At 38.4% G+C, this 27,487-nt stretch overlaps 1 protein-coding gene across 1 annotated transcript; it reads right to left on the bottom strand.

The window, feature by feature from the left end:
• Positions 1 to 453: 453 nt before the first annotated feature.
• Positions 454 to 22,306, bottom strand: si:dkey-229b18.3 (uncharacterized). The gene is made up of 7 exons (XM_063050338.1): positions 21,655 to 22,306; positions 18,178 to 18,248; positions 16,075 to 16,300; positions 10,389 to 13,114; positions 6,955 to 7,176; positions 6,127 to 6,251; positions 454 to 3,459 (listed from the first exon to the last, which is right to left on the bottom strand). Exons 1-7 carry the CDS (start codon positions 22,073 to 22,075, stop codon positions 3,453 to 3,455), a joined length of 3,798 nt encoding a protein of 1,265 aa, XP_062906408.1. The 5' UTR covers positions 22,076 to 22,306; the 3' UTR covers positions 454 to 3,452.
• Positions 22,307 to 27,487: the final 5,181 nt, after the last annotated feature.

The following is a 27,487-nucleotide window of genomic DNA, read 5'->3' as shown; positions in this document are numbered from 1 at the left end:
TCTCCCCCTCCCCCTTTCAAATCTCTTACTATCTCTTCTTTCAGTTAGTCCTGACGAACGGTCTTGGCCCGAAACGTCAACTGTACCTCTTCCTATAGATGCTGCCTGACCTGCTGCGTTCACCAGCATTTTTTGGTGTGTTGCTTGAATTTCCAGCATCTGCAGATTTCCTCGTGTTTGCGATCTCAAACCTCCACTGCTTTGCGGCTATGTCCACTCATGGGGAATGCTTCAGGAGAAAACATGAAAAATCTGGAGCTGGAGTCCCCAAGTAAGATACTTGAAACTTGTGAACTTTTGAACGAACATTTCTGTTTGGATGTAGTTCAAACTTCCACATTTTACTTGGCGTTTCAACTGGGGTGAGTTGATGGGGAAGTAATTAAAGAAAGACTGGGAAATTTGCTATTCAACAAAACTAGTAACACAAATTACTTCAGAAAGAAAGTGTTTATTGGTTCTGTATAATAATAAAAAGAACAAAGTGAAGAATTAGACAGGACTGGTTTCCTCTGGGAAACAATTTTCAAAGAGATCAAAATATATTCTGTAGTTCATGGCAATTTTCATCATTAACATGGTAGCCACAGAAGCTATATGGAGAAAATATTTAACTGCAATCTGTGGATACCTTCACATTGTAAATAAAACTTTTGTGATGAAATTAACATCTTGTTTATATTTTACAGCTTCTATAATTGTATAATTATGATTAAAAATAAGTAGAAGTCCCATATGAAAAGGAACTTATAGGATCACTGTAATTAAAAAGGGTGATGGAAAACAATTATTTGTAGAACATATATAGTAACAAGTACCTTAATAGATCAACATTTTGTTACTTAAAAATCTATTCTGAATCTACCTAACAAAAGTTAAATTACAAAATAGTAAAATAAAAACAATTTCATTAATCTTTCCTGGGGATTTTCAAAACTATATTATAAAGATCTTAACATTGTAAAACTCCTTAGAACTTTATGTACAAAAATTCAGGTGTTAATGTTCATACAAAATTTACATTCCTAAAAAGTTTAAAATATTTGGAATGGGAACCAAATTCAACAATATAAACAGTTTATAGATTATTTTCCCCCCAATGGGAACAAGCCACTATACAGTAGCACATCATAACACAAGGTACTGGATTTTATTCTACATGTATTGTGACTTTAACGTAAGCAGTTCCATTATACAAAGCCCTGCAACAGAATACACTAACCTGAGACTGTAAGAGGAAAAACCATGACGAAGTGGAGGTATATTTAACATTAAAAGCATGTGTCACTTTGTTCAGCATTTCAGGTATTTGTCCTTTCAAAATATTAACTACCTTTTTGCTGAATGATGTTTCATTTGTCAGGATTTCTAATATAGCTCCTGAAACAAAAGGACGTGTGCAGCAAAGCTACTTGGTTCAGCTACATCAACCCAACCATTAACCACTTGCTCTTGCTCAGACTGCACCAGAATATCTGGATTCCAGATCAGCCTCCACAACCACCTGAGAGCCCAGCAGGAGAACATCATACTTGACTCTAAGTGATCGCACTACCATTAATAACATGTTAGACTTCTGAATCACATTTTAAAAGGCCACCATAGAGGTCCACCTGTAGCTTAATAAAGTGAAAACAAAGAAAATTGGAGGCTAGAAAATAAATGATTTAACTTCAGCAGTGATTCTTTTTATAAATACAATTTATGCAAGGACCCTTTCTATTTTCCACCTCGACAGGACTTTCTTCTACAAATGTAAGGATTTCATTAGAAAACTATACCTGGGAAAACGTAGAAAATTCATAGTTCAGGTACAGAGTTCAACAGAATCTAACTGACTGGAAGAGGCCACAGGTGAGTGAACTGATGCGGAGACTGTTTAGAACCTGAATTTTAATTCCTCAATATAAATGTTCAAGTTTGTTAGTTTCAACATGTTGAAATCAAGATAAGGTGAGATGAGAGGAGTATTCCAGTCTTCAGACTGGCAAAATTTCAAACAGAGAATTCTAATGGGCATAAACAATTGAAAAATAAAACAGATTCAAATTTTCACCTTCTCAAATACATTCAGCTAAACAAACCTGAGCAGCAGGCTAGAGTGTGCTCAAGCACACATGCATTGTTGCATGCTTGTCAGGGATGGAAATACATCCAAGATAGTTAAACGTATACAACCAAACCAGTTATATTAGCAGAAGGAAAAAGCTTCCTAAACATTAAATGGCCCTTTCAACTGCAAGATTACAGTAAGCACCTTTTGCAAATTTTTTTAAAGTTCCCTTTTTAAAAAAAACTGGTGTTCTACAAGATAAAATGTGCAACTGTTTAAAGATACATTAAAAACTTATCTTAAAAAGTAGTAAACCTATAGCTATATCATTAGTTCATAAATATAAAGCATGAAATTTTCACCAGTTAGTTTGTGTAGACTGTTAATTATATAACCACATTTTAAATAGACTGCACATACATCTTTCTGAATATTTACAACAGTAGTTATATCCAGTTATCTACAGAACATTACAGTGTTTTGCACAATTGCCTCATTCTAGCAGTAATGGTTACATCAAATTCTTGACTATAACCACAGATCAACACCAAATATGATTCCTACTCTATCAAGTTACTAGTCACCAACCTCCAGTGCATAGGAACCAGTCATGCATTTGTTTAGAGGGGCTCACAACCTTTTTTTATGCCATGGTCCAATACCATTAAGCAAGGGGGCCGTGGATGTCAGATTGGGAAGCCCTGGGACCCACGATGAGACTTCAATAACCACTGTTGTTTTAACGTATACAATAAATCTTAAAGGCACAGTTTTACCCATTCCAAATTAACCGCTATTCAGCCAGAGTACAAGGCTTCCATGAAGGCATCTACACTCCTGGACAGAAAAATAACAGGTAAGATTCAATTTCTGGAACAAAGAACCTCTCAACTTTGACAATATTTAACGGTTGGACAATTTTTATAAAATAATTTGAATGTTTTGAGTGGTATGAAATGTGAATAACATTGGGCTCCATTTTTTGCTCACTGAAGAATAATTTAGCGTATTTATTTAGAGATACCGCGCAGAGCAGGCCCTTCCGGCTCAATAAGCCACACCGTCCTGCAACCCACCTATTTAACACCAGCCTAATCTCAGGACAATTTACAATGACCAATTTACTACGTCTTTCGACTGCCGGAGGAAACTGGAGTAGCCGGAGAAAATCCATGCAGTTGATGGGGAGAATGTACAAACTCTTTACAGACAGCATGGGAATTAAGTTGGAGGAGACCCAATTGTTATTAAATGTTCTAATACAAACACTGCAAAAATCAGCCCCTTTTTGCATAATTCCTCTGGTCTTGATGTTATCATAAATTTAGATGTATCAAAGCAATTTCTTTCTCCAGCTTGCAACCACTTCAGTTCTTTGGCCCATCCACTCTGCAATTTCTTACCGCCTGTAATAAATGGGGAAAAAATAATAGAAGTATTAGTGAAATCTATGGACGACAAAGATTTCTAGTTACACTGGCATCTCTGCTTAGCACTAATTGGCCTACCACAGATTTGATGGTCTTCCAATCTAAACTCATTTAAAAAAATACAGACATTTAAAAAAAAATCTGTTCGAGCTGTGCAGAGATGCACCTAAACTCCTGTCTTCCCCCTTGCTCTGGGAATCTGACATTAAACATACTAGGCTCACTGTGGAGAAGCTGGTTTTGGACATGCTACAGTAGGTATAGCAGCTGCTATATGGCTCTGTAATTAAGTTCCCATCTGTGGCAAATATTCAAAAGTGGGAAAGTTGGCCCCATTAGACAAGGAGCGAGACAAGCTTCCATTACATCTAACAGGAAGTGACAAAAAGATTATAGAATTCAGGCAGTTTGTCAAATATGAAGTCGAGGCCAACTCTCACTGTGCTGGCCACAGTACACCCCTGGAAACAACATCTCACTGCTGATACTCACAGGCAGTATCTGTAGACTGAGCCATGGGCAGATTTAATGTTAAAAAGCTGTCAAGTCCACAGATCAGCAGTACACAGCAAGGGCAGTGTTCACACCAAGCTTCTGGGATATAGTAATGCACAATGTTATTAAAAACACCTTTTACCACCAATTCCTTTAGCGCTCATTCTTGGGAAAACATTCTGTGTGCTGAGAAGTATCAGCATAATTAAAGCATCTATTTAACAAATAATTCTAGAAGACAGATCAAAATTGTCTAACAAAGTTAATAGAACAGGATTGCTTTACTGTGAACCAGCATGATCATCTTTTGTGCTGTACTAAGTAAATAAGCCCACTTTGGACTTATTGATTCCAATAAAAAGCAATTTTATAAACTCACTAAATTATAGTAAACATTTATAAAAATTAAAGCTGTAAATAAGGTAAGATTGATAGAAAGCAAACATTCTATTATTTGAGCATTAATCATGATCACCTTGCTTATTTTGAATTAATGGTCTACTGCAAAAAACATTTTATGCACGTTTCATCTCTATGGAGAAGTTAAATTTTTCACACTTCAAATTAAAATTCAGTAACTCGAGATTGAAAGTTTTTTATTAAAAAAAATAACAGCACTATCAGTAATACTTGGTAAGTGAAAAGGCACTCTTTTGTTCTTCCAAGTCATTATAAATGGAACAGATGAACTTCCAGAACAAAATATTTACATAATAAATTACTTATGGACATTCCTGTTTCATGTCCTCTTTGCATTACTAACATCAGGGAGGAGGTATAGGAGCCTGAAGAACAGAACTTTCTTTTAGGAACAGCTTCTTCCCTCTACCAGATGCTAGCAAATTTCCACAGATCTATTCTGACCAGTTGCATCATCTGGTATGGAGGCTCCAACTCACAGGATTGAAAGAGGTTGCAGAGAGTTGTAGACTCAACCAGATCCACCATGGGCACTAATCTCCCCGACAACAGGGACATCTTCAAAACACAATGCCTCAAGAAGGGGACCATCATTTTGGACCTTCACCACCTGGGACACACCCCCTTCTCATTACTACCATCAGGGAGGTGGTACAGAAGCCCGAAAACTCATACTTAATATTTTAAGAACAGCATCTTCCCCTCTACCATCAGATTTCTCAATATGGTCCATGATTGCATAATCATGATCACACTACTTTCCTTTTGCATTGTTTTACTTTTTTTGTAACTTATAATTTATTATGCCTGCACTGTACTGCGACAAAACAAATTTCACAACTTATGTCCGTGACAATAAACCTGCCTCTTGATTCTGAAATCACCATTGATTCAGCTTCACATTCACTGAATGTACAGATAAATTAACTAGATTCTTTGCAACTGGGCACCATGGTAGCGTAATGCTATTATAAAGCGGGGCATCAAAGTTCAGAGTTCAGTTCTGAAGTCACCTGTAAGGAGTCTGTATGCCCACCCCATGCAATGCATAGGTTTTCTCCAGGTGCCCCAGTTTCTTCGCACAGATAACAGATGCACTGGTTAGTAGGTGCACCTTGCACTTTATGTCAACTTGTTAATCTTCAGGCCATACCACTAAGTGATTTGTGCTATTATTGTGACCATCTGTACTGTGTTCTGCACCTTGACCCAGAGGAATGATGTTTCGTTTAGTTGTATACATGTGTATGGCTGACTGACAATAAACTTGAACTTGAGATGGAGATAGAAATGCCAAGAGAAAAATTGTGGAGGCTAGATCTTTGAATATTTTAATTGGAGGTAAATTTCTGAAAGCTTGGGGAATTGAGGGCTACAGGGATTTGGTACAAAAGGAGTTGAGGACTGAGTGAACCATATTGAGTAATGGGGCAGATTTGTGGAGTCAAGCTGCTGTGTTCTTATGGAAAGGCAAGGTCAACAATGACAAGTTCTAACTTTCACTTCACTATCGAAGTGGAAAGCTTACAATATTCTGTCATTTTTTTAAATGATGGTGGAAGCATGATAGTAGATGTCTTTAATGTAGGTAGGGGAAAAAAAACTCCTATATACCCATGTAACTTGCAATCAGCCCTTTGCATGACATAGGAACAGTCTAAAGGATAAGTTTTTGCTTAATCTGCATTCTATAGCTTAGTTAAGGAGACAGTAATAAATCTTACTTACTTGTACTGAAATGACTTTTCTTTCTTTGATACTGTGACACAGACTTTACATCTGTACAGCTTCTCACTATGACTGCGAAGGTGAACTTGGGCTTTCTTCTGGCCATAGAAGGTTTTATCACACAACTGAAAAATATTTTTCACAGGTTACTATTTAGAAACTATGGACAAAACAAATGTTTGCAATAAATGGAAGTCTAAAGAAAGTTGTCTTTAAATGGATTTTCATAATTAGTGTAACATTAATGCTATCAATATTAGCATGAGCAAAAAGGTTACAATCTTTAGAAAATGATTACCTTCTTCAATTTTACTTATTTCCCCAAAGTAAACTGTCACATGCATTCCTAAAAAGCTTCCAAAGACTGCTTTTCCAAAAATGTTTCCAGGTTTATTGTTTTGAAGTTGAAATGTCAACATTTCCATTGAGTTTACTTTTTCTTTAGTGATCTTGGATGTTAAGGGCATCTCTGCAGAACTTACTGAGGAATTATGGAAACAGCCATCGTGAAATGTAGGCATTATAGACCTGTTCAAATGCATCAAATTACCCTACCAGACTGGTATAGCCAGATTGTTTAGTACAGGAAAGTCAAGGTTTTGATAATGACAATAGCATGGCCCAAGTCTCAGGTTTTATAGACATACTTAAGTACAGTATAGCCCAGTGAAAGTAAAAGATGGCACCAAACTCAAATCTGCCCATACCTTTAAGCATACAAAAAGTTTACTAAGAAAGTAGTAATTGGAATAATTTTTTGCCACTCTGGGTAATTTCCTTTGAAGAGATATCAACTGTACAAAAGTACAGATAAGTAATAGTACTTACAAGACACAACCAGCGCTTTCCCCTAATGTGGCTCATTCTGTGTAGGAACAGAGAGTCACAATTTGTGAACGTCGCACAGCATTCGTGGCAAGTGTGGGCTCTTGAAACTTTGGTCTTTTTCATGCTTTCTTCGGCTATGTGTTTGCTTCTTGGAGTTAATTTTAATGATCCCTTAAGTTTTGGCTGCAATTTCTTCAGTACTTGTGCAGCTCCCCGCAAATTCTGAAAATATATTTCTAATCGTTACACATGTAATTGCAAGATCCTAGTTTTATCATGAATAAAACACATGCCATTTAAACCATACAAGTGCTTACAAATTTAGCATTTCACTGAATGACCAGCAACTCTCACAAAGGACACACACACACACACGCGGATTATTTTCTGCTTATTTCCTGTTACTTCCCCATATTTAACCCAAGGAGCTTCTGGTAGCTCTGAGCCTGTACTCATTGGAGTTCAGAAGAGTTAGCAGGGATCTCATAGAAACCAATTCAATATTGAAGGACCTAGATAGTGTGGATTTACAGAGGATGTTTCCTGAAGTGGGGAAGTCTTGAACTACAGGGCACAGCCTCAGATTGAGGACATCCTTTCAGAACAGGGATGAGGAGACATTTCTTTAGCTAGAGGGCCGTGAATCAATGGAATTCATTGCCACAGATGGCTTTGGAAGCCAAATCATTTAAAGCAGAGGTTTTTGATTAATAACAGCATCTAAGCCTATGGGAAGACGGCAGGACGGAGTTGAGAGGGTTAATAAATCAGTCATGGTGGAATGCTGTAGCAGATTCAATGGACTGATTGCCCTAATTCTATTCCTATCTCTTATGGACCCATTTTTACCAAGTAGTCTCAGTACCATTCTCTGGAACCCTTGGAGTTCACATGTAAAGATAAAGGTTTTACTTCTTGCCTTGTTACATCATCTTGTTAGGTTAATATTACTAAAATCATATTAAACACCTATACTTAAACACTTGATTTTAATCACATTCTCTTGCAGCCCTGTAAAAATATCAAAGTTGTATTTTTTTCCAAAATGCAAAGAGCAGATCCATGCAATATGTATATGCGCACAAGGTGATGCCCAGGTGAAAAGTGTAACGAAGGTCAACTGTTCATACACAATTTCCAGTGCGCATTCAATGTTAAATATTGGTCCAAATGAACTGCAACTCGAAGGATCAATTCTTACTTGCAGATTACCTGCATGTTGGCAACTCGGGTAGAACTTGTCACAATACATTTATATTACCCTTATTTTTACCTTCAAGGCATAGAATTCTGACATCAAGCCACATCAAGTAAACACTGCTTCACGTATCAAAATGATCCAGTCAACCAGAATTAACATATCCAACATATTAAGCAGCATCCAACACTACAGGTTTCATATTTTTAAAGGTAGCCACACATACACACACAGGAACAGAACACATCTTTCTTTCCAGAGAAATTATTTTAGAAAACCAGAACACTCTTTCTCATCCATTTTGGTTCTCATTAAACCAAAATATCAATTGCTCTACATAGTCAAAGTTACTGAACAGCATTTCTATTACTGATAAATGATATAACTAACATTTTCATGTGTATATCATGCCACAGGAACATTAATGGGCTTCAGAAATTTTGACATTTAATATCAGTAATATCCAGTACACAAACCAAAATTTGCCCTCTTCACAGACATCCACGAAACAAAGAAACCCCGTAGAACATTAGAAACATAAAAGCTCTGCCTCCTCAGAAAAAGGGCACAGAGCTCAGAAAAAGCGATATAATGGACTTTTAACATCTTAAACCAGCATTTTTTTATGTCTCCCCGTTCACTGGTGAAAAACGGAGACACCTTTTTCTCCCTTATTAGGGAGACATTAAATTGGGCCTTTGAACCTCACACAAGCAGCAAAATGTACTGATACCTCCGTGCATCCCCACTGCGCCAGCAAAAACACCGGCCTCCACACCCCCTCCTCACAATACAAACCACAGAAGCGAAGAGTCCATTGATCCAGATTCCACTTTTGAATAAACCATTTAATACTCCAGCCCACTGCAAGTACGTTCCATAATTCAATCAGATCATGACAGAGCTGCACTTGTATACATTTGAACTTTTATACTTGTCTAGATTCTCTCAAAGTGCATTGTTATTATAAACCCTTTCAAATTTTAATCAAATAAAATCAAATACTTAAATGCAATCAGAATGCAAGACAAGTGTCTCATATCTGCACTCCAGTGTGAATGCAAGTATACCTTACACAACTACAAGTTACTTCACACTGAAGTTTCCCCACAAAAATTAAGTTAGTATAACAGCTTTACTAGACCAATAATTTATTCTGCATTTATACTTGACCTTCAACTTAGGCATCCATTAGTCTCATGAGACCATTTATGACAGATATAATCTGTTAAATATAAAAATCACAGGAATTACAAAATGGGAATCTATTGTGGCCAATGTTTGAATAATTCCCAAAGATTTGCAATTTTCTTCCAATTACCTCTTTACCCATTTTCCCTTTAAAGGTCATTGCTGAATCTGCTTTTACCACATTTTCATGCAAAATATGACATATTATAGATCAGTGCTTTAAAAAAAATCTCGCCTTTGATTGTGATTCGATGTAATTAGAAAACATTTTTTAACCAGCTACCAACTCAAGACATTGGAAACAATTAACAGAATCCAAATCATTTCTGGGTTTGGGATAGCTCCTGAATTTCCCTTTAAACTTTATTTTTATTTTTTTCTTGGCTCCCCATGAACCTCAAGTTCTTCAAGTTGGTAACCTTTCAGTACACTTCTGTACTGACCCCAAGACTCTAAGAATACAGTGTGGAAACATAGAAAAATAGAAATCCTACAGCACAATACAGGCCCTTCGGCCCACAAAGCTGTGTCAAACATGTCCCTACCTTAGAACTACCGAGGCTTTACCCATAGCCCTCTATTTTTCTAAGCTCCATGTAGCCATCCAGGAGTCTCTTAAAAGACCCTATCGTTTCCGCCTCCACCACCGGCAGCCCATTCCACGCACTCACCTCTCTGCGTAAAAAATTTACTTCTGACATCTCCTCCATACCTACTTCCAAGCACCTTAAAACTATGCCCTCTCATGCTAGCCATTTCAGCCCTGGGGAAAAGCCTCTGACTATCCACATGATCAAGGCCTCTCATTATCTGGTACATCTCTATCAAGTCACCTTTAACATTTTTTTAAAAAAATACTTTCAAGATTTAGCTCAACTCTATCACATTTATATTCTCTGCTTCTGTGAAGAGAACCATGAGTTAATTATGATCCCAACTCTGATATTAAGTGACAAATCTATTCAACTTTCACTATTGATTTAATCGCATAATCTAATGCTCAAGATGAGTAACCTTATCTTTAGTAGTAAGAAAGGGTACATACCTTTGGTAGGCTCTTGGAATTTGTAATTCTTGAACTAGCACTTGCTATTTGTTGCAACTTTACTGCCTTCTGTGAGGTAGACAGTTGTGTAACTTTCTTCATAATATTTGCTTTTGCGTTAGGTTTTGACCGTTTATTACCCAGTGTATTCTTAATGTTCAAATTTAATAGCTTCTTTCCATACAAAACAACAGGTTTCATTCTCTTTAGTTTTGCTGCCACATTTTCTTTCCTCCTTTTTAAAACTTCTGAATGTTTCAACTTTCTCTGAGTTGTATTACAATTCTGTCTTCTATTAGTGGCTGCTCGTTCATTAGAAGTGGTTATTTTAGAATATGCCTTTACACGTATCTTTGTTTTAGCTGCTTGGTTGTTCCTCATGTGACTTGGAGACAAACTGAACTGTTTGCATTTGGTTTGAACAGGTAACTTATTAATTTTATCAGTATTTTGAGATGATACAAGAAATCCTAAGGAAAGACCAGCTTCAATAATCTTCTGTGTAGGTATGCGTTTCCTCTTACCCAGCGCTGGATCTTTTATGCTATGCAAATAACTCTGTTTTTCAGCATCCAAAGATCGGCACCCTGTCCTTTCTACTTTCCTTTTAAATTGTTGTGTTTCACTGGACCTGATAAGGATCTGCTTTTCCGGCTTCTTGGAAACAGTTTTTAATTGTTCTTGTTTCATCTTCTCTTGTTTACATCTCAATTGTGATGAATTTGTCCGCTGTCTTCTCCTATCCAGTAGGGCTGCTGCCTTCTCTTCTTTCTCCTCTTCAGAAGTACTTTGGCAAACATTTGGAACTAAGCTTTTGCCATCACATTTTTCCTTAAGCTTTCCAACATTACTTTCTGCTTTTGCAGGCACTTGGTTAAACAGATCCACATTCAGAACTTGCCTTCCTTTTCTTTTTGATGGCACTGTCACACAGATATCATCACAAACCAGCTTTCGATTTTCATGAAAATTACACTCTTCTGATGATAGCTTATTTTTCAGTAGTTTATTCTTCAGGAGTGTTCTTTCTGATATATTTTTCTGAGCAGCGTTTTGAGAACGACTTGGCACGGAGTCCAAGTTGTTAAATTTACACTTTCTACAGTTTATTATGGCCTTGTATAACTGTCTAGTTCTTCTGCCACTTTGACCGTGATGTATCAAACATGGAGATGTTTTAGCAGCAGTGCTTCCTCGCGAGGAAGAACATTTTACCGGCGTAGTATACGAGGTACAACTTCTGGTTCGCCTGGTCAATGCACTCCCTTCTATACCACTGTGGCCATGAGGAGTTTTTGATGACACTGCTATTTCCTCCACAGAGATTACTGACGACTTATCCTTCTTGCCTGGTTTAGAAATACTGGAATTTGTTTGGCATTGTGACTTTTTGGTTAATGGAAAACTTCCACTGCTACATTTCTTTCTTTGCTGGATTTTCTTCTCAAGTAAACAGCCTTCTGTCTCAGATTTAGGGTTCTTTACCTGTATTTTACTTGGGCTACAAACTACTTCCTTTCCAGTACAACCCTGAGAGAAATTAAGTTTACAATTTAAAGGTTCAGTTTTCTCTAGTGCAAACAATGCTTTGTTTAATTGTTGATTGTCTCCATTTTGCTTCTGTATTGATGGTAGGATCTTTTCAATGACAACAAAGCAATTGGCAAGTCCTTTTGCTTTCATCTGGTCTGGTTGTAATTGGCTTTTTGCACAATTTATTCTTCTTTTCTTCATTCCAGTAAGCAAGGAATAATTTCTAACTTTAGGTTGTCGAAGTCTCCTTTTTTGTTTCCAGCTAGCCTGTTCTTCACCATCAGTAACAGACGTTTTCCTCTGTAACCCCAATACACTAAGTAATTTATATTTCTCATTCACATTAGGAGAGTAAAGTTCTTCTTCAGTGGCTACTTGTTTGACAGGTGACCGGAGAAGTGTGTTTACTCCTTTACAACCAGAGTTGTCCTGAGGGCCAGCAACGCTATAATCCAGGTGCTTCGACACTCTTGTCTGTGATTTGGACTTTGTGGGTGTTTTCTCAAAGTTGCATTTTCTTTGATTATAAAGATCTCTTGACTTATCTGCAAATTTCAGTTCTAAAGAGGTAGGAATATTAGTCACTTTATTTGCAGATGAACACTTCTGTGATGAAGATTTAACCGTTTGTGTTTTCAGTGGAGTTTTGTCAGAATAGCCTAATAATTTAAATCGTCTACTGGGATTTTCCAGTGTCTCCACCTCCAGGTTACCAACAGAGGTTTCAGAATGTGCTGGTGCCACTTTATCTTTGGAAAGTCCTGACTGCATTTCTTGAAGCTTAAAAGTAAAATCTGGCACTTTTGTTTCTCCCTGAATCACTGTTGAATGTGATCCTGGAGAAAACACACTTCTACCGAAATTATCAAGTTTCGGTTGTGCTGTATCATCTTCCAGCTGATCAAACGGATAGTAAATAGGAGGCACGTGTTGTCTAGGTCCAATTAAAGACTGATCAATACAAACTTCATATGAAGAAAATTCTTTTTTCTCCTCTTTGCTGGATTCCTCTTTATGTGCTTTGCTGTTCCCAGTTCCATGCAACTTGCAGAGTGCTGCACACATTTCAACCACTTCCCAAATCCTTAGATGCCTGGCTAAAGCACATATTTCAGCAAAATAATCCGGTTTCACAGATAGTGAAGACGTGTAGGAAAATTCCAAAAGTGGGAGAAAACTCTTGCTGCTGAATCCTGGAAAGAAAAAAAAAAGTAATTTGAGAGTAGAACTGATCAATCCACCAATGGTGAACTTCCAAATGATCCATTTGTCAAAGTCTGTTTCTACAAGCAATTGTTAAATTAAGTTAGTTTTCTTTTAAAAAAAAACTAAAGTTCTATTTTTTCTTTAATGAGATGCAAAATCCATCTTTCACATTTTTTTTTAGATTTTAAATGTAAAACTACATGCAGCATGAAATTTTTGATGGGTAATGGTCACAAGGGCATTCATCAGAACATTTTATGAGCACTAACAAATTTGTATCTGAATACTTCAATTATCTTTCCTGCTGATACTGATTTCTGTCATTGAGCAATTTCCCCCAAGTTTTAGGTCTTAACCATCCAAGTTTACATTTCACCTTACACTTTCTGTAGAACCAAAAGCAAAGTTATTCCACTTAGTTTTGTATATCACAATTAATATTTTCTTGTGAGAAGGTACACTATTCTATCAAAACTGATTTTCACCCTGTGCTCTATCTGAATCATCAGGCTAAAGTGAAGGAAATGTTACTAATATTAAATGAAAAAGCAAAAAAGTGTTTAATAAAAGCAGTAAGATTAATAAGTATATTGCTACTTAATAGTACCCTAGTCATAAATCAATTATTCTATCACTAAAATTAAGATAATGGAAATCAATTCCCACATAATGATCAAGAATGCTAAATGCTTTGTTAATGTGAGATTAAAGAAAAATTGTAGGTTAATATTATTAACAATCCATGCAGGTCAGTAGACCTGATTTACAAGACAAATAGGAATGTCACTATAGCAAATGCTGGAAACGTCAGGCAGCTCTGTGGAAAAAGACAGATTGAAGGCCCTTTGACACTTGTGATGAAGGGACTTCAGGCTAAGATATTAATTCTGTACCTGCATGTGACTGCATGTCCCTGCATGTCCCAATAAATACTTCCAGCATTTGCTGCTGTTTTTTTTTCTGTTGAGTGTTTTAAGTGACTTGTGTTATTTTTAATTCTCAATGCTTAAACACCTTTTACCAAACTCAACAGGCCCTTAACAGTTCAACCAAATCAATCGAAGCACAAATTGGTGTCCCCTGCTTTATGTAAGTTCACTTTACGCCACTTCGCTTTTATGAAAGACCTACATTAGTACCTGTTTTCGCCAACCGAAAGAGGATTTTCGCTTTTACGAAAAAAAGACGCCCGCTTTAAACTTGTGTTTACCCCGAGAAAGACTACCATGACCACGAAGCCTTGCGCGGGCAGGTGTGTGCACACGTGTACTTGCGCATGCACATAAGTGCTCATTTTTTTCTACAAATCGATTTTGGCTAAATCTTCCCGATTCTGTTAAGTGAAACTACACTGTACATGCATTATTTCTAGTTTATGTAGGCTGTATATTTATCATATCATTCCTGCTTTTGCTATATGCTAGCGTTATTTTAGGTTTTATGTGCTATTTGGTATTATTTGGTAGGTTATTTTTTGGATCTGGGAACGCTCAAAAATTTTTCCTATATAAATTAATGGTAATTGCTTCTTCGCTTTACGCCATTTCGGCTTACAAACGGTTTCATAGGAACGCTCTACCTTCGGATAGCAGGGGATATGTAGCATTTGCAGTACAAAAAGTCAGTTGTCCTCAACAGCCAATGCTACACAAAACTAAGTGACTGTGTGGCATTGACTGCCACACATACCTCATTAATTTTAATTCACTTAAATCAATTCATCCCTCATTACCACTGTTTACTTATCGTTTTTTTTAAAATGCACCCATGCCATTCATCTAAACCACATTTGGAGAGCAAGTTTCACTTTTCACTCTTCTCTGAAAACAGTTCACTCATACATTACCTATTAAATTTCTTAATTTAATTGCCACATATTAAGTTGTGCTTGCTGGATTTTAAATATCTGATTACAAGGATTTGTAGTTGACAGCTGGCCCATAAAATAGGTCAGATGTTTTTGTCACATAAGATATTATCAGAACAAAAAAAAACTTAAGATATGTTTCTGAATGTTGGTGAATCAATTGAATCTAGATGCTAAGAATAACTATTCTACTGCCTATCCATCTTTACACAAAGGCAATTACAAGTTTAAATAATATTGAAACATTTTGCAACCCTTGCACGATAATGGAAGCAATACAGCATTTGTTTACTTTTTTTGTTGCTTAGTGCTTCATAGACCAATAATTGATTATTTTCTGAACACTGGTCACTATTTTATAGGTTGAATCTACAGCCAAAAAGCCCATTTCGTAGTCCAAAAAGCAAAATTGAAGAAATGATAGGTAAACCAATTTTCTTTTGAATATTAACTGAAGGATAAATGTAGGGGGGAAAAAAAGGGAGGGTTCCCTTCTTTTCCTAAGAAAAATGTAATTTGTTAAATAGCTAGAGACTTAATTAAGCATCTCATTCAAAAGCATGTAGGGGTGGACATTACAATACATATTCCATACCAAAAAGTCTGCCCAGAATGTGTGTTCAACTCTTTAGTGCAGATCTGAACTCATAAATAATTCATTCATTTTATCATTGAGCTTCCATTTGGAACTTATAGTACATTAGGGGCGACATGGTAACATACTGGTTAGAGTAATGCTATTATAGTACCAGTGGCCAGGGTTCAATTTCCGTCCCTCTGTTAGGAGTTTGTATGTGTTTCCTGCCACCAGGTGGGTTTCCTCTAGGTACTCTCATTTCCTCCCACATTCCAAAGATATACAGACTAGTAAGAATAAGTTATCGTCATGCTATGGTGGCACTGGAAGCATAGCAACATCTGTGGACAAATTTCAGCACATATCTAGATGTGTTGGTTATTGATGTAAATGACACATTTCATGATGTTTCATTGTTTTACATGTGACAAATAAAGCTAATTGCTTGGAAATAACAATCTGAAAACAGTGAGCTTAAACAGAATAGCTTAAAATTCCTTTACCTTTCAAATCCACAACTTTATTAGACGTGGATCCTTTCTCTGAAAACAGATCCTGGAAATATTCACTAACAGCAGCCAAAACAGCACGGTGAGCTGGATAGGATGTTTTCTCCACTATCAAAGTCACATCACAAAAAAGTCCTTTAGATCGTTGACTGTTCAATCTCTCAAGCACTTTAGTGCAGTGTGTCGTCAATTTACCAGTTATGTACTTTTCTTCCGAAATCTGTCAAAAAGAAAAACAAATGTTTATAACATTTCTTTCCATTTTGAGTAATTTCTGTAATAAACAGCACCCGTAACATTCCCTCCCTACAGTACTGCTTATACCCCTTAATCTGATGCATGCATTAGTGCTTTTGACTGATACTCCCTTTGTAAGCTACCTTCTTAAAAACCTCAAACACTACCGCTAATTCACAAACTATCTGATCTTCCTTCAGCTAACCAATACCCTAAGTGAATTAGACAGTCAACACAGTGTAACCTGAAACACACATAACCAGTTTGATGGCTATGCTATTATGCTACTATTTTGTGACTATTTGCTGAATCACAATTATATGTGCTGGGTGTGATTATAAGTACTGTGTTTTGCTCTTTGACCCCAAAAGAATGTTTTGTTTAGCTGCATACATGTATGTGGTTGAATGACAATAAACATGAATTTGAATTTGTGACTATCATGCTCCAAGTTTCAATATAGAATTTAAAAATATTTACCAGGTAAGGCAAAACAATTAATTCAAAGAATATAAATCACCAATTATAAAGCCCTCTCCCTGGTGCCATTCTTCTCCATTGAAATAACAGCAACTCTAAATCTGAGCCAGCTCTAAACTGGCGCTGTCAAACATTCAATATGCATAACCATTAGTATTTGAATGCAAATACAGCTACCAGAATTAAACTGGATGTATTCAAGAATACCAATGCAAAAGTACTTTAAGTATAATGTGTAATATAGTCTTAGGATAACAACAATTCATTTGCAAATATAAAAGCTAGATAAACCTGCAATATTGCAAAAGTTATGATTTAAAATGTACATCTATTTGTTGTGTTTGGTGAACAAAACATAAAGAATTAATGATAGATTGTGGTTCCTGTGCTTCCATTCAACATTCTCTCCAGCTGTTTTTTTTTAAAAAAAACCGCTGCGGGGATCAACCACTGCTCTGAGCAGGAAATTTTTACATGGCCTGAAAACTGCTCAGCACCAAGTATTTTTGTCATATGCATACTATGAATATGTAGAGTGAAAACTGAAAAATCACATACTTTTGATTTTATTAATTGAAGGGTATCACAAAATATAGTACAAGAAAATCTTTCAAGTTTTGTTAGCTTTTTCTTGTCTGAAAGCATTGGCATTCAGTAGTTTATTAACAATGAGCTACTGACTTATTACAATTTTATAACAGTGTTGTAACTTGAAACACTGACAACGTAAAGATGTTGAAGCTTTAAAATGTTTTAACAGTTGTGGTACATTTATTTAGAGAATTTATGGATTAATTCATTAACCCAATTACGGGGCACTTCACAATCAGGATAATTTCAAAATTATATTACATAATTTTAAAAATTCCAGCGGCGTTGCATCAAATGCAATGTGTGCAGCAGCATTTCAGTCACTGCACAACTGCACACCCATGCAGCCTAGAGGGAACAGTGTTTCCATTGTCACAATCTCAAGTTTTGGGATTTTATTCCATCTGCTTTCATTAAACCCACCTCCATGGCTATGAACAAACATTTCATGTGGCTCAGTAACACTCTCAAGAAGCATTTTCACCATGTAAATGGCAATTATTAGAATTGCATAGTAACTTACAGCAGAAATTATGGTACAAATCCAAAAACAAAATGGAAAAAGGATTTTAAAATACAAGGAAAAGATACAGATGGGATGAAAGCTCAAATTAAAGATCCACAATTACCGCATTGAAAGTCTCAAAATTGCACTTTAAAATTATGATTTAATAAGCACACGAACTTACTGATGTTATAAGATCACTGCAATATAGCATTTCCTACTAATCAACAACCATTGTTATGATGGTCAAATTAAAATGCATTTACTTTCATTCGATCTCTTACCAGAAGATTATCCTTCCTGTCTTTACAGTGATTGCATCCTTGTACATAATCTCTGATGTCTGGAAACATCCCTTAAAAGCAATGAAAAATGAGAGTGTTAATTTATAAAAAATTACTGGCAGTCTTGGATTAAGTGCACAATTGTTATCATACTATTTATTTCCAAGGAAATAAGATTAGGTCTTGGAGATGCAAGAGTCTGCAGATACTGCAATCTGGAACAACAATCTGGTGGAAGAGCTTAGGGGGTTATGCAGCATCTGTGGGAGGAAAGATATTTCGGGCTGAATCTCTGCATTGGGACTGAGAGTGGAGTGGTAAAATCACCGGTGTCAAGAAAGGATTCTGAAGTCATTAATAGATTGAGGAGGGGTGCAAGAAGACAGGTGGTAGGTACAGACATCCCACCCTGCAAAAACTCATTTCACGGAGGTAGCACCATCAATTTGCAGGAGACTCCCAGAACTGCCGGGAGAGGTGGGATGTCTGCATAGAATAGCTCCTTAGCAGCTAGCCAGCTAGTTTAAATAACGTTAGCTATGCTAATGAATGAATGACACCTGTTAAACTCACCTCAACATCTCTTTTACAGTCTTAACCCACCATGGGCAATAGAACAGTCACTGTTGCAAACAGTGCAGCGAGCAACATTGTCATTATTTTTGACCCCTATTAGGCAGGGGTACACTTTAGGGTAGTCTGGGGTGACATACATTTTATATTTTCTTGTTTTGGAACACTCTGCCATGGCATGCTCTCTCTCACTCTCTCGTGGTCGCTCTCGCGCGCGCTCTCTCTCTCTTGCTCTCGCACTCTCTCTTGCTTTTTCTCACTCGCTCTCAAAAAATTGATTTCCATGATATTGCATATAATTTGCAGGCATCAGGGAGCCACTATTAATATGTGGGAGACTCCTGGAACTTCCGGGAGAGGTGGGATGTCTGTAGGTAGGGGAGGTTTAGCAGGGGTGAAGTTGAAAGACTGGGGCAGGTGAATTACAGACGGAGACAGACAGAAAGAGGAAAAAAAATAAAAAATGCAACAAGCTCTGGGAAGGGGAGTGTAAAGGTAGGAGACAGTTGCCTGGGAGACGACTAGGAACACAAAGCACTACCAGAACAAGATTTGGGTAAATGGTCTTAAGGTTTAAGTACTGAAGGAGAGAATGGGAGGGGGCTGACTGGTGAAGATGTGTGTGTGAAGTGGGTGAATGGAGCAAGGAAGGGGTAGGGAAGGAAGATAGCTGACGGAGGGTTGGGGTGGGGGTAGATGGGAAAGGGCGCAAAATTGGGAGGACCAGTGGAAACCAGAGTAGGTCTTGCCAAACATGCAGCTGGGGGTGGGACCAGGGGAGAAAGGTCACCTATTGAGATAGGCTGGCTGGTTAAGTGGTGTCACAAACACATTCAATATCAGCAAGATCAAGGAACTGTTTGTGGACTTCAGGAAGGGAAAAGTCAACCTCCCAGCATCCTTCTCACAGCCCACACTACCATCTGTTTCACCAGAAAATGTAACTATATTTGCTTTTGATCCTCTCACCCAAACCACGTGTCTAAAAATTTATGGTGTAATGGCAATCTATATTTTCGCACTTGAATTTATTAACATGACCTCAGTCACTTAAGTTGCCCAAATAAAATAGCACCTGCCATCAGTTCACCTAAACAAACCTGGATTTGGTTATGCCTGTATTCACCAACTTCATGCTGTTGCTAATTAATGTCTCCCTTCAATTGCAAATTTTTTCCTAAAGTTATGCAATAACTTTTGCAAGTTAACTGCTGCAGCCAAATTTTTGTACAAGGATACTAGTGAGACACCTCAATGGACAACCAAAGAAAACTGAATCATTGAAAAATTCAAAGTCTTGCTACATGATAAAATTTAGAAATTAACATGATTTCCCTTCCTGAATCCCACTGCGTTGTTTTCCTTTGATCTAACAGATGCTTGGTAATGTCACAGACACAGGAGCAGGAAAGGCCATTCAGCACATTGAGTCTGCTCCACCAGTCATGGCTGCTCTATTATTCTTCTCAACCCCATTCTCCTGCCTTTTCCACATAACCTGTGATGCCATTACTAATCAAGAACCCATCAGCCACCACAAACTCAATTATAATTTATTAGTGAATTTAAGACTGCAGTAGAGCGCGCTGTTTTAAGTGGAAGTGTTTACAACTTCCTGAAGGGTCTCGGCCCAAACATTGACTGTATTCCTTTCCATAGATGCTGCCTGACCTGCTGAGTTCCTTCAGCATTTTGCCTTTTGCAGTGGTTATAGAAAATGGCTGAAGCCATGACAAACTTTATTTCCTACTAGTACACAGTATATTTCTCAATTCCTTAATGAGATTCAAAAAAATTGCAGCCTGCACAAATTTTGAGTATTCTGATCCAACATTGTTCAGTTTGAGAAGCAGTGCTCAATCATTAAACTGCAATATTGCGTTTTGCCACTAGAGGCTCACAACGAGCTAGCCAAGCTTCAGAGGTCATTATTGATGAAAAATGCTGAACTAGGTGTTCTAACAATGGACTTCCAAACATTTTGTGAGTACGCTTTTCACCAACGTTACCAGCTGCATAAAAAGTATTAACAAAATTTCCATCAAGTATTTTTCTGGAATTCAGATTTAAATGCAAGAATTTTATGAACTGGTTCAGTTGATTCAAGAACGTCAAACACATAATAAAAATCAGTACAGCTAATTAGTTATTTGACCTGGAGAAGGATAGCATCTCCAAACATCTATGCCAAGCGACGGTGTCTAAAGGAACATCGCTCATCACAACTCGTCAAATTTCATCAATTACAGTGCCATTTTCACGTCCTCTCACCCCCCCCCCAGTCAAAGTAACATGCCCCATCTTCCCCGAAAACCAATCCAAAGTTCTCAAATCGGGCGAGGCCTATATACACTAATTACTCAGATACAAGTTTTGATATGGTGAGAAGCCTCTAATCAACTTACTCCAGTATTCACCTGAAGTTACTTCACCAACAACCATGCAGGAATACAAATTATCTTGCTAGTTCGATTAAACTAAATATTTACATGTTCACTCACGTCCCTGGGTGGAAATGAAGCTAGAAAAGAGCGAGAGGGGACATAGGAAATGAAGATATCGGGACGTCCCCAACACCAACAAACACAATCTCAATGCAGTAAACAGTTGCTTAGCAAGTTACTAAAGTTGGGTACAAACCCGATTGGTCTTAAGGCTCTTAAAGCCAATAGAGCAATCACATGACAACTTCAACTCCAGTGAGGAAAGCAAGTTCATGTTCCACTGAAGAGCTTGAGCTCCTCACAGCCAAATACATTCCATCACATTGGCTAGGAAAGCGAATAGTTTACGTTTTTTTAAAAGCGAGACAAATCTAGAATATTCAAAGCTAACACTTTACAAAGTACGCCACCCCCTAACCCTTATCAAGGGAAAAACTTTTAAGGCAGTCCACTAACCCACCTTCCCACCAATAGTTCTCAGAAACATTCTTGTACGTCTCTTCCATGGTGCAGTGACGCTGGCCGGCCGCCGGCTGCTGGTGGAACGAGGCGATGACAGCGCGTCGCTGCTCGGCGGCGGCGCCCACCAGCACCTCGGTGTAGCTGGTCGCCCCCCTTTCCAGCCTCTTACGGTACAAGATCCCGTTTATCACTTCGTAAGCCGAGGCGGCCTTGGAGCCGTGGCCCGCCGAGGAGGCAGCGGCGCCTCCTTCCCCGCCGAGATTTTTCTCCTCTTCTTCCTCCTCCTCCTCATCGCCGGCCTTCGCCGCTGAACCGCCGCCGAGCGTCGAGCGCGGCTCGTCGGCGTCCTTTAAATACCGGCTGACCACCTCGGACGTGCCGCTGTCGCCGGCCATTTTACAGGCCCCTGTTTTCTTCATTAAATAAATTAGTTTCTTTTTTCCCCTTCCCTTACTCTTTGGTACGTTTTTTAAAATATATTTTTCTCCTTCCTCCTTTCTGCTTATCAACGGTGCCCGCCACTCCCTGCCCCCCTTACTTTCTCTCTCTTTTTTTAATTATATATAATTAATTTACTCAATATCTCCCTCACTGGCCGAAAGCGGCGGAGACAACTCCACAGCAGCCGGCGGCTCTTGACTCTTCCACCGCCGTCGCCGTCCCACCCGCTCTTTATATAACCTCGGTTGCAACCTAGCTTGATGGGAGAAGTATAATCGTCCTTTCTCCATCGGGCTAATGGTCCGCTGAGGGGTGGTTGCACTTTGTGATTGGATGAAAAGGGGGGAAAGGGCGGGGCAAGGCGCCCTGAGGGGGATGGCGAGAAATCAATGATGAGTGTCACTTGGCCAACAAGGTAGGTTGTTCAGACACTTACCCCGGACTGGCTGGTAGAGAAAAGACATCGTGCTCCTGCTAGGAAGTCAAGTAGACTTGTCTTCAATGTATCGTTGGTGCTGCAACCCGATGGGTGGTTTTCTCTCTTAAATGACCTTTTCTGCTTCCACCAACACTCCCAAAATATGCATTTTGGCTGCTCTGTAAAGCAAGCAAAAAAGTTTTGCATTGATGAGATTGCGAAATAAGCAGATCGTAAGCTATTTGCTGTTTCCTTATTGCAGCGGGTGGTAGCCTAAAGCTGGGTGCAGAGTGAACCGTTAACCTTTGAAAGGTTTGCCAGAGAACTTGTTAAACGGTGGAAGAAAGTATTTTGGAGGGGTAGAGAAAATTAAGGCAGGTGAGTGTTAATATTAAACACTTACAAGGTACATTGCCAAACTAAAATGACAGTTCACCCCCGAAGAAATACTCAAAAACTTCAACTAATTTTAAATCAGAGGATATTAGTCAGGCAATAAGACAAAAATTACTGACAATTACACAGTAGATCAGTCAGCAGCAAGGGAAATATGATCTCTCTTCAGGAAGACAGGCAAAGCCCAGAGCAAAGGGAAGGACTTTCTGGTTTTGCTGTCCTTTAAGTATTTGAAGGAGGAATGATTTTTATAACCCTCTTGGGGTATATATGTCACAAATCAATTAAGTGTTTTTGATGTAGCAACCAAAGGTCACTCAGCTCCCACAGAGTAATACTGTTATGAGCAGATGACCTGTTTACCCAGAACAAAACAAGAAACAGTGGCATCGCTTAGATTGGACAGCAAATGTAGAGAAAGGAACAGTTAATGTTTCAAGTCCATGACTTCAATAGGTTTCAATAGGTACATCTAATGTCAGAGAAATGTATACAGTATACATCCTAAAATTCTTTTTCTTCACAAATATCCACAAAAACAAATGAGTGCCCCAAAGAATTAATGACAGTTAAATGTTAGAACCCCAAAGCCCCCCCAACTCCTTCCTCCCACGCATAAGCAGCAGCAAAGCAACGAACCCCCACCAGTAAAAAAAGCATCGGCACCCCCCACTGAGCACTCAAATGTGCAGCAAAGCATCAATAAAGACACAGACTTGCAGTACCCCAAAGACTACTCATTCACCCAGTATTCAACATACCACAGGCTCTCTCTCCCTAATAAGAAAAAAGAGGTGTCCCCATCTCACAGCGAGAGGGGAGACATAACAAAAACAACTCACTGATTTATGGTATTAAAATTCTGTTGCGACGCTTTTTCCAAGCTCAGTGCCTAAAGTTCTCGGGTACCTGGGCACACAGCCAGCAGCCAGCTCACTGCTTCTGATCTTTCATGTACTTCCACAACACATCAGGTGGTAGCACCTGCCTCGAATCTGCCCGTCTCCAGAGAACTTAAAGATAATTTTACCATATATTAATGAAAAGTCAACAACTTAAAACATCATCTTCCCACAGGTTCTGTTCGATCTGCTGATTTTCAGAAGTTTCTACTGTTTCAGAATTCTAGCATCAACAGTAATCTGCCTTTGATTCAACAATGCCTTGATGAGAACACCAGAGATAAATCTCGTGTTTTTTTGAGCACATTGCTATGTATTTTTCATATTTAGCTGAAAGAGTAAATCAAAGTTCAAAGTAAATTTATTATCAAAGTACTTTTATGTCGCCGTATACTAGCATGAGTTTCATTTTTTACAGGCATTCACCGTAGAACAAAGAAATACAATAGAATAGATGGAGCATCAGTTAAACATCAAGCTGCAATGTCACACTAGATTAAGGTGCTTGGTTCTTTACAGTGGTATTTCAGTTATGCTAATGGTCGGAGACAATGGTCAAGCTTCCCTCTTCTAAGGGAAAAAAGCGTATCACCCAGTGTGAATGATAATCAAAAATGGGAAATCTGAAATAAACAGAGAATATGCCAAAAACATTCAGGCTGAGTCCATGGAATGTGAAGTCATTTCATCGACATTGAAACTGAGAAAAAGCAAATTAGTTTTAATTTGCAGAGATAGATGCATAGAACAAGGCAAATGTATTGGATAGGACACTAAAGATGTAATTTATAGAGATTATCTAATTGATGACGTACACTGCTTCAACAGGTGGACTAGACCAGGTGAGGGTAGCTGGTGGGCCTTGTACCCTGATGAGATAGGGGAATGGCAGTCTTATGTGAAGACGGCTCTGGCGAACTGGGTGAATGAGATAAACAATGCGATCAAATGGCCAAGAAGGGAGTTCTACAATGTTTCATGGAGGGTGAAGGATATGACAAAGCACAGAAGAATTCCTGGTCATCCACTGCAAACAAGGATGACCCTGATTTGACACAATTACTCAAACTGCTGGATCCAGACTTCTGAGGTCTGAAAGAGAGCAGAAATGCCCCAGTGCAACAGCTTTTCCACTTTAAAATCTCTCTCACACAAGTCTCCTGTCATTGATAGTAATGAGTGGCAGTTAGAGGGAGAAATAATGGGGGAAAAAGACATGGCATTAGCATAGTTAAAGAGTGAGAATACAGACATTTAAAAAGGTGCAAAATGCAGGGATGAAATGAACACAAAAGGTTAGACTGTGACAAAGGAGAGAGAGGTATTCAGCCAATTCAGCAGAAATGGCCAGAAGTTGAATTTTCTATAATTATAGAACTCAGTATCATTTATCGAGGAAGTTGTAATGTCCTGAAGCGGATGATGAAGTGACATTTCTCAAACTCACAATGGGTGTCACTATAACAGTGCACAAAACTACAGACATATATCAGAGTTAGAATTAATCAGAATCAGGTTTAATATCACTGGCATATGTTTTGAAATACTAACAAGGAAAAATCTACAGATGCTGGAAATGCAAGCAACACACACAAAATGCTGGAGGAAATCAGGCAGCAGCTATGGAAAAGAGTTTCGGGCCAAGGTTCATCCTTCAGCATTTTGTGTGTGTTAAGAGGGAGAGAAGTTGGAGTGGATATAAGGAACAGAATTTCAAGTTACCAGAATGGAAAGAGAGAGGAAGACGCTTTTGACACTAGTGAAAATTGTGTACTCACATTCTGTTGGATATTCTAACAGGAACTTGCATTCAACTGACTACTTCTCCCAGCGAGTTCTACATGCCATGTTGAGTCCTGCCAAAGGGTTTTGGCCGAAATGTCATCTGTAATTTTTTCATAGATGCTGCTGAGTTCCTCGAGCATTTTGTGTGTGTTGCTCGAATTTCCAGCATCTGCAGATTTTCTCTTGATTGTGTAGAAGCTGGTGGGAATGAGGGTATGAGAATTTTATCCATTTATATATTTGTTTATACAACGTGGAACAGACCCCTCTGACCTTCAAGCTGTGCCATCCAGCAAAACTCAATTTAACCCTAGCCTAGTCGTGAGACAATTTTCACTGAATAATTAACTGACCAACTTAGAGCATCTTTGGACTGTGGTAGGAAACTGGAGCACCCAGAGGAAATACACACGGTCACAGAGAGAATGCATGAACTCCCTACAGACAGCAGTGGGATTCTGAAAGTGAACAAAGAAATCCTGCCAGGGAGTGTAAGGGAAGTTCAAAGCCGGTTTTCTGGGTTGGTTTCTTGGTTCTTGATCCTCCAAAATATTCCGCATAGAATTTAAACTGGAGGTGGTGGAGGGTGGGCTTCAGAAGGAGATTTTTGAAGAAGAAAAGCTGCCTTAAATTTAATTGGGTTTGGTTGTGTGACTATAGTAGGATAAAGATTATTCCATGCTTTAATTGTGCGGGGGGAAAATGAATTGCTGTACACATCTGACTTGGTAGTTAGTATTTCAAATTGAATTGAGTGCCCTCGTCTGCTCCTAATAGGTTTGGGTTTGATGTGGAATTGGTAGTCTATGTCGAGCTGACCATTTAACATTTTGTGAAAACAAGTCAGGCAGTGTGCTTCACATTTATCTTGGAGAGAGTTCCACTTTAATGAAATTAAAAGTTGAGTACCACTCACTTCTCTCTCATAGGTACTTGTGACAAATCGGGCTGCCTGTCTTTTGACTCACTCGATGGAAGTAGTGTTTCTGTTTGTGTATGGGTCCCATGCAGCAACTGCATATTCCAAATGTGGCCTAACAAGGGTGAGGTACAACTTCTCCTTGACTGAAGTTGAACAATGATGAAAATTGCGTCACAAAAAGTTTAGGACTCCTGTTGCATTCACTGTTGCATGATGCGTCTGACTATTCCAGCGTAGATCATTCTGGATTTTGATACCGAGATACTTGATCTGTTTGGGTTCTTCAAGGGTGACACCCAGGATTTTATATGATGTGTTACCTGGTTTTCTCTTCCTGGTGACATGCATGGTTTCACATTTGGGAGGATTGAACTGCATGCCCCATTTTTGTGACCACTCAACCATACCATCAAGATCTTTTTGGCGAGCATCTTCATCATCAGCTGACTTAATTGGACGGTATATCAAACAATCATCAGCAAAAAGTCTGGTGATACTTGTGACTTTTTCGTGGATGTCATTAATATAAAGTAAAAACAAATGTGGGCCCAGCACTGTGCCCTGGGGTGTACCACTTAACACTGGACGCTATTTAGAACTTTTTCCATTCACGCACACACGCTGAAGACGTTTTGTCAAGAAACTGGAAATCCATCTTTTAGTATTGGAGCGAATAGCGTAGAAGTCGAGCTTCCTAAGTAACCTTTGGTGGGGAATAACATCAAATGCTTTGGAGAAGTTGAGCACTACTAAATCATTGACGACATTGTTATCAAAATTCTTGGCCAGTTCATTTATTGTCAGGATAAGCTGAAACTCGCATGATCTATGCTTCCTAAAGGCATGCTGGTTGTCAGCAAGAATATTGTGTCTGCTAAGGTACCTCATCAGATTGCTGTCAATTATATGCTCCAAGAGTTTTGCAGCAAGTGCTTGTTAAAGAAATAGGACGATAATTTGCTGAGTT

Source organism: Mobula hypostoma, chromosome 6, assembly GCF_963921235.1.
Source record: "Mobula hypostoma chromosome 6, sMobHyp1.1, whole genome shotgun sequence".
Taxonomy (NCBI): Eukaryota; Metazoa; Chordata; class Chondrichthyes; order Myliobatiformes; family Myliobatidae; genus Mobula; species Mobula hypostoma.
This window is presented reverse-complemented; position numbering and strand designations above follow the sequence as displayed.

Excerpts from the sequence above, each read along its gene's own strand:
- si:dkey-229b18.3 (XM_063050338.1), bottom strand. The coding sequence starts at position 22,075 with ATGAAGAAAACAGGGGCCTGTAAAATGGCCGGCGACAGCGGCACGTCC. Across the intron at positions 16,301-18,177 it reads ACAGGAAGGATAATCTTCTG|ATTTCGGAAGAAAAGTACAT; the intron begins GTAAGAGATCGA and ends TCTTTTTGACAG. Across the intron at positions 13,115-16,074 it reads TAAAGTTGTGGATTTGAAAG|GATTCAGCAGCAAGAGTTTT; the intron begins GTAAAGGAATTT and ends TTTTCTTTCCAG.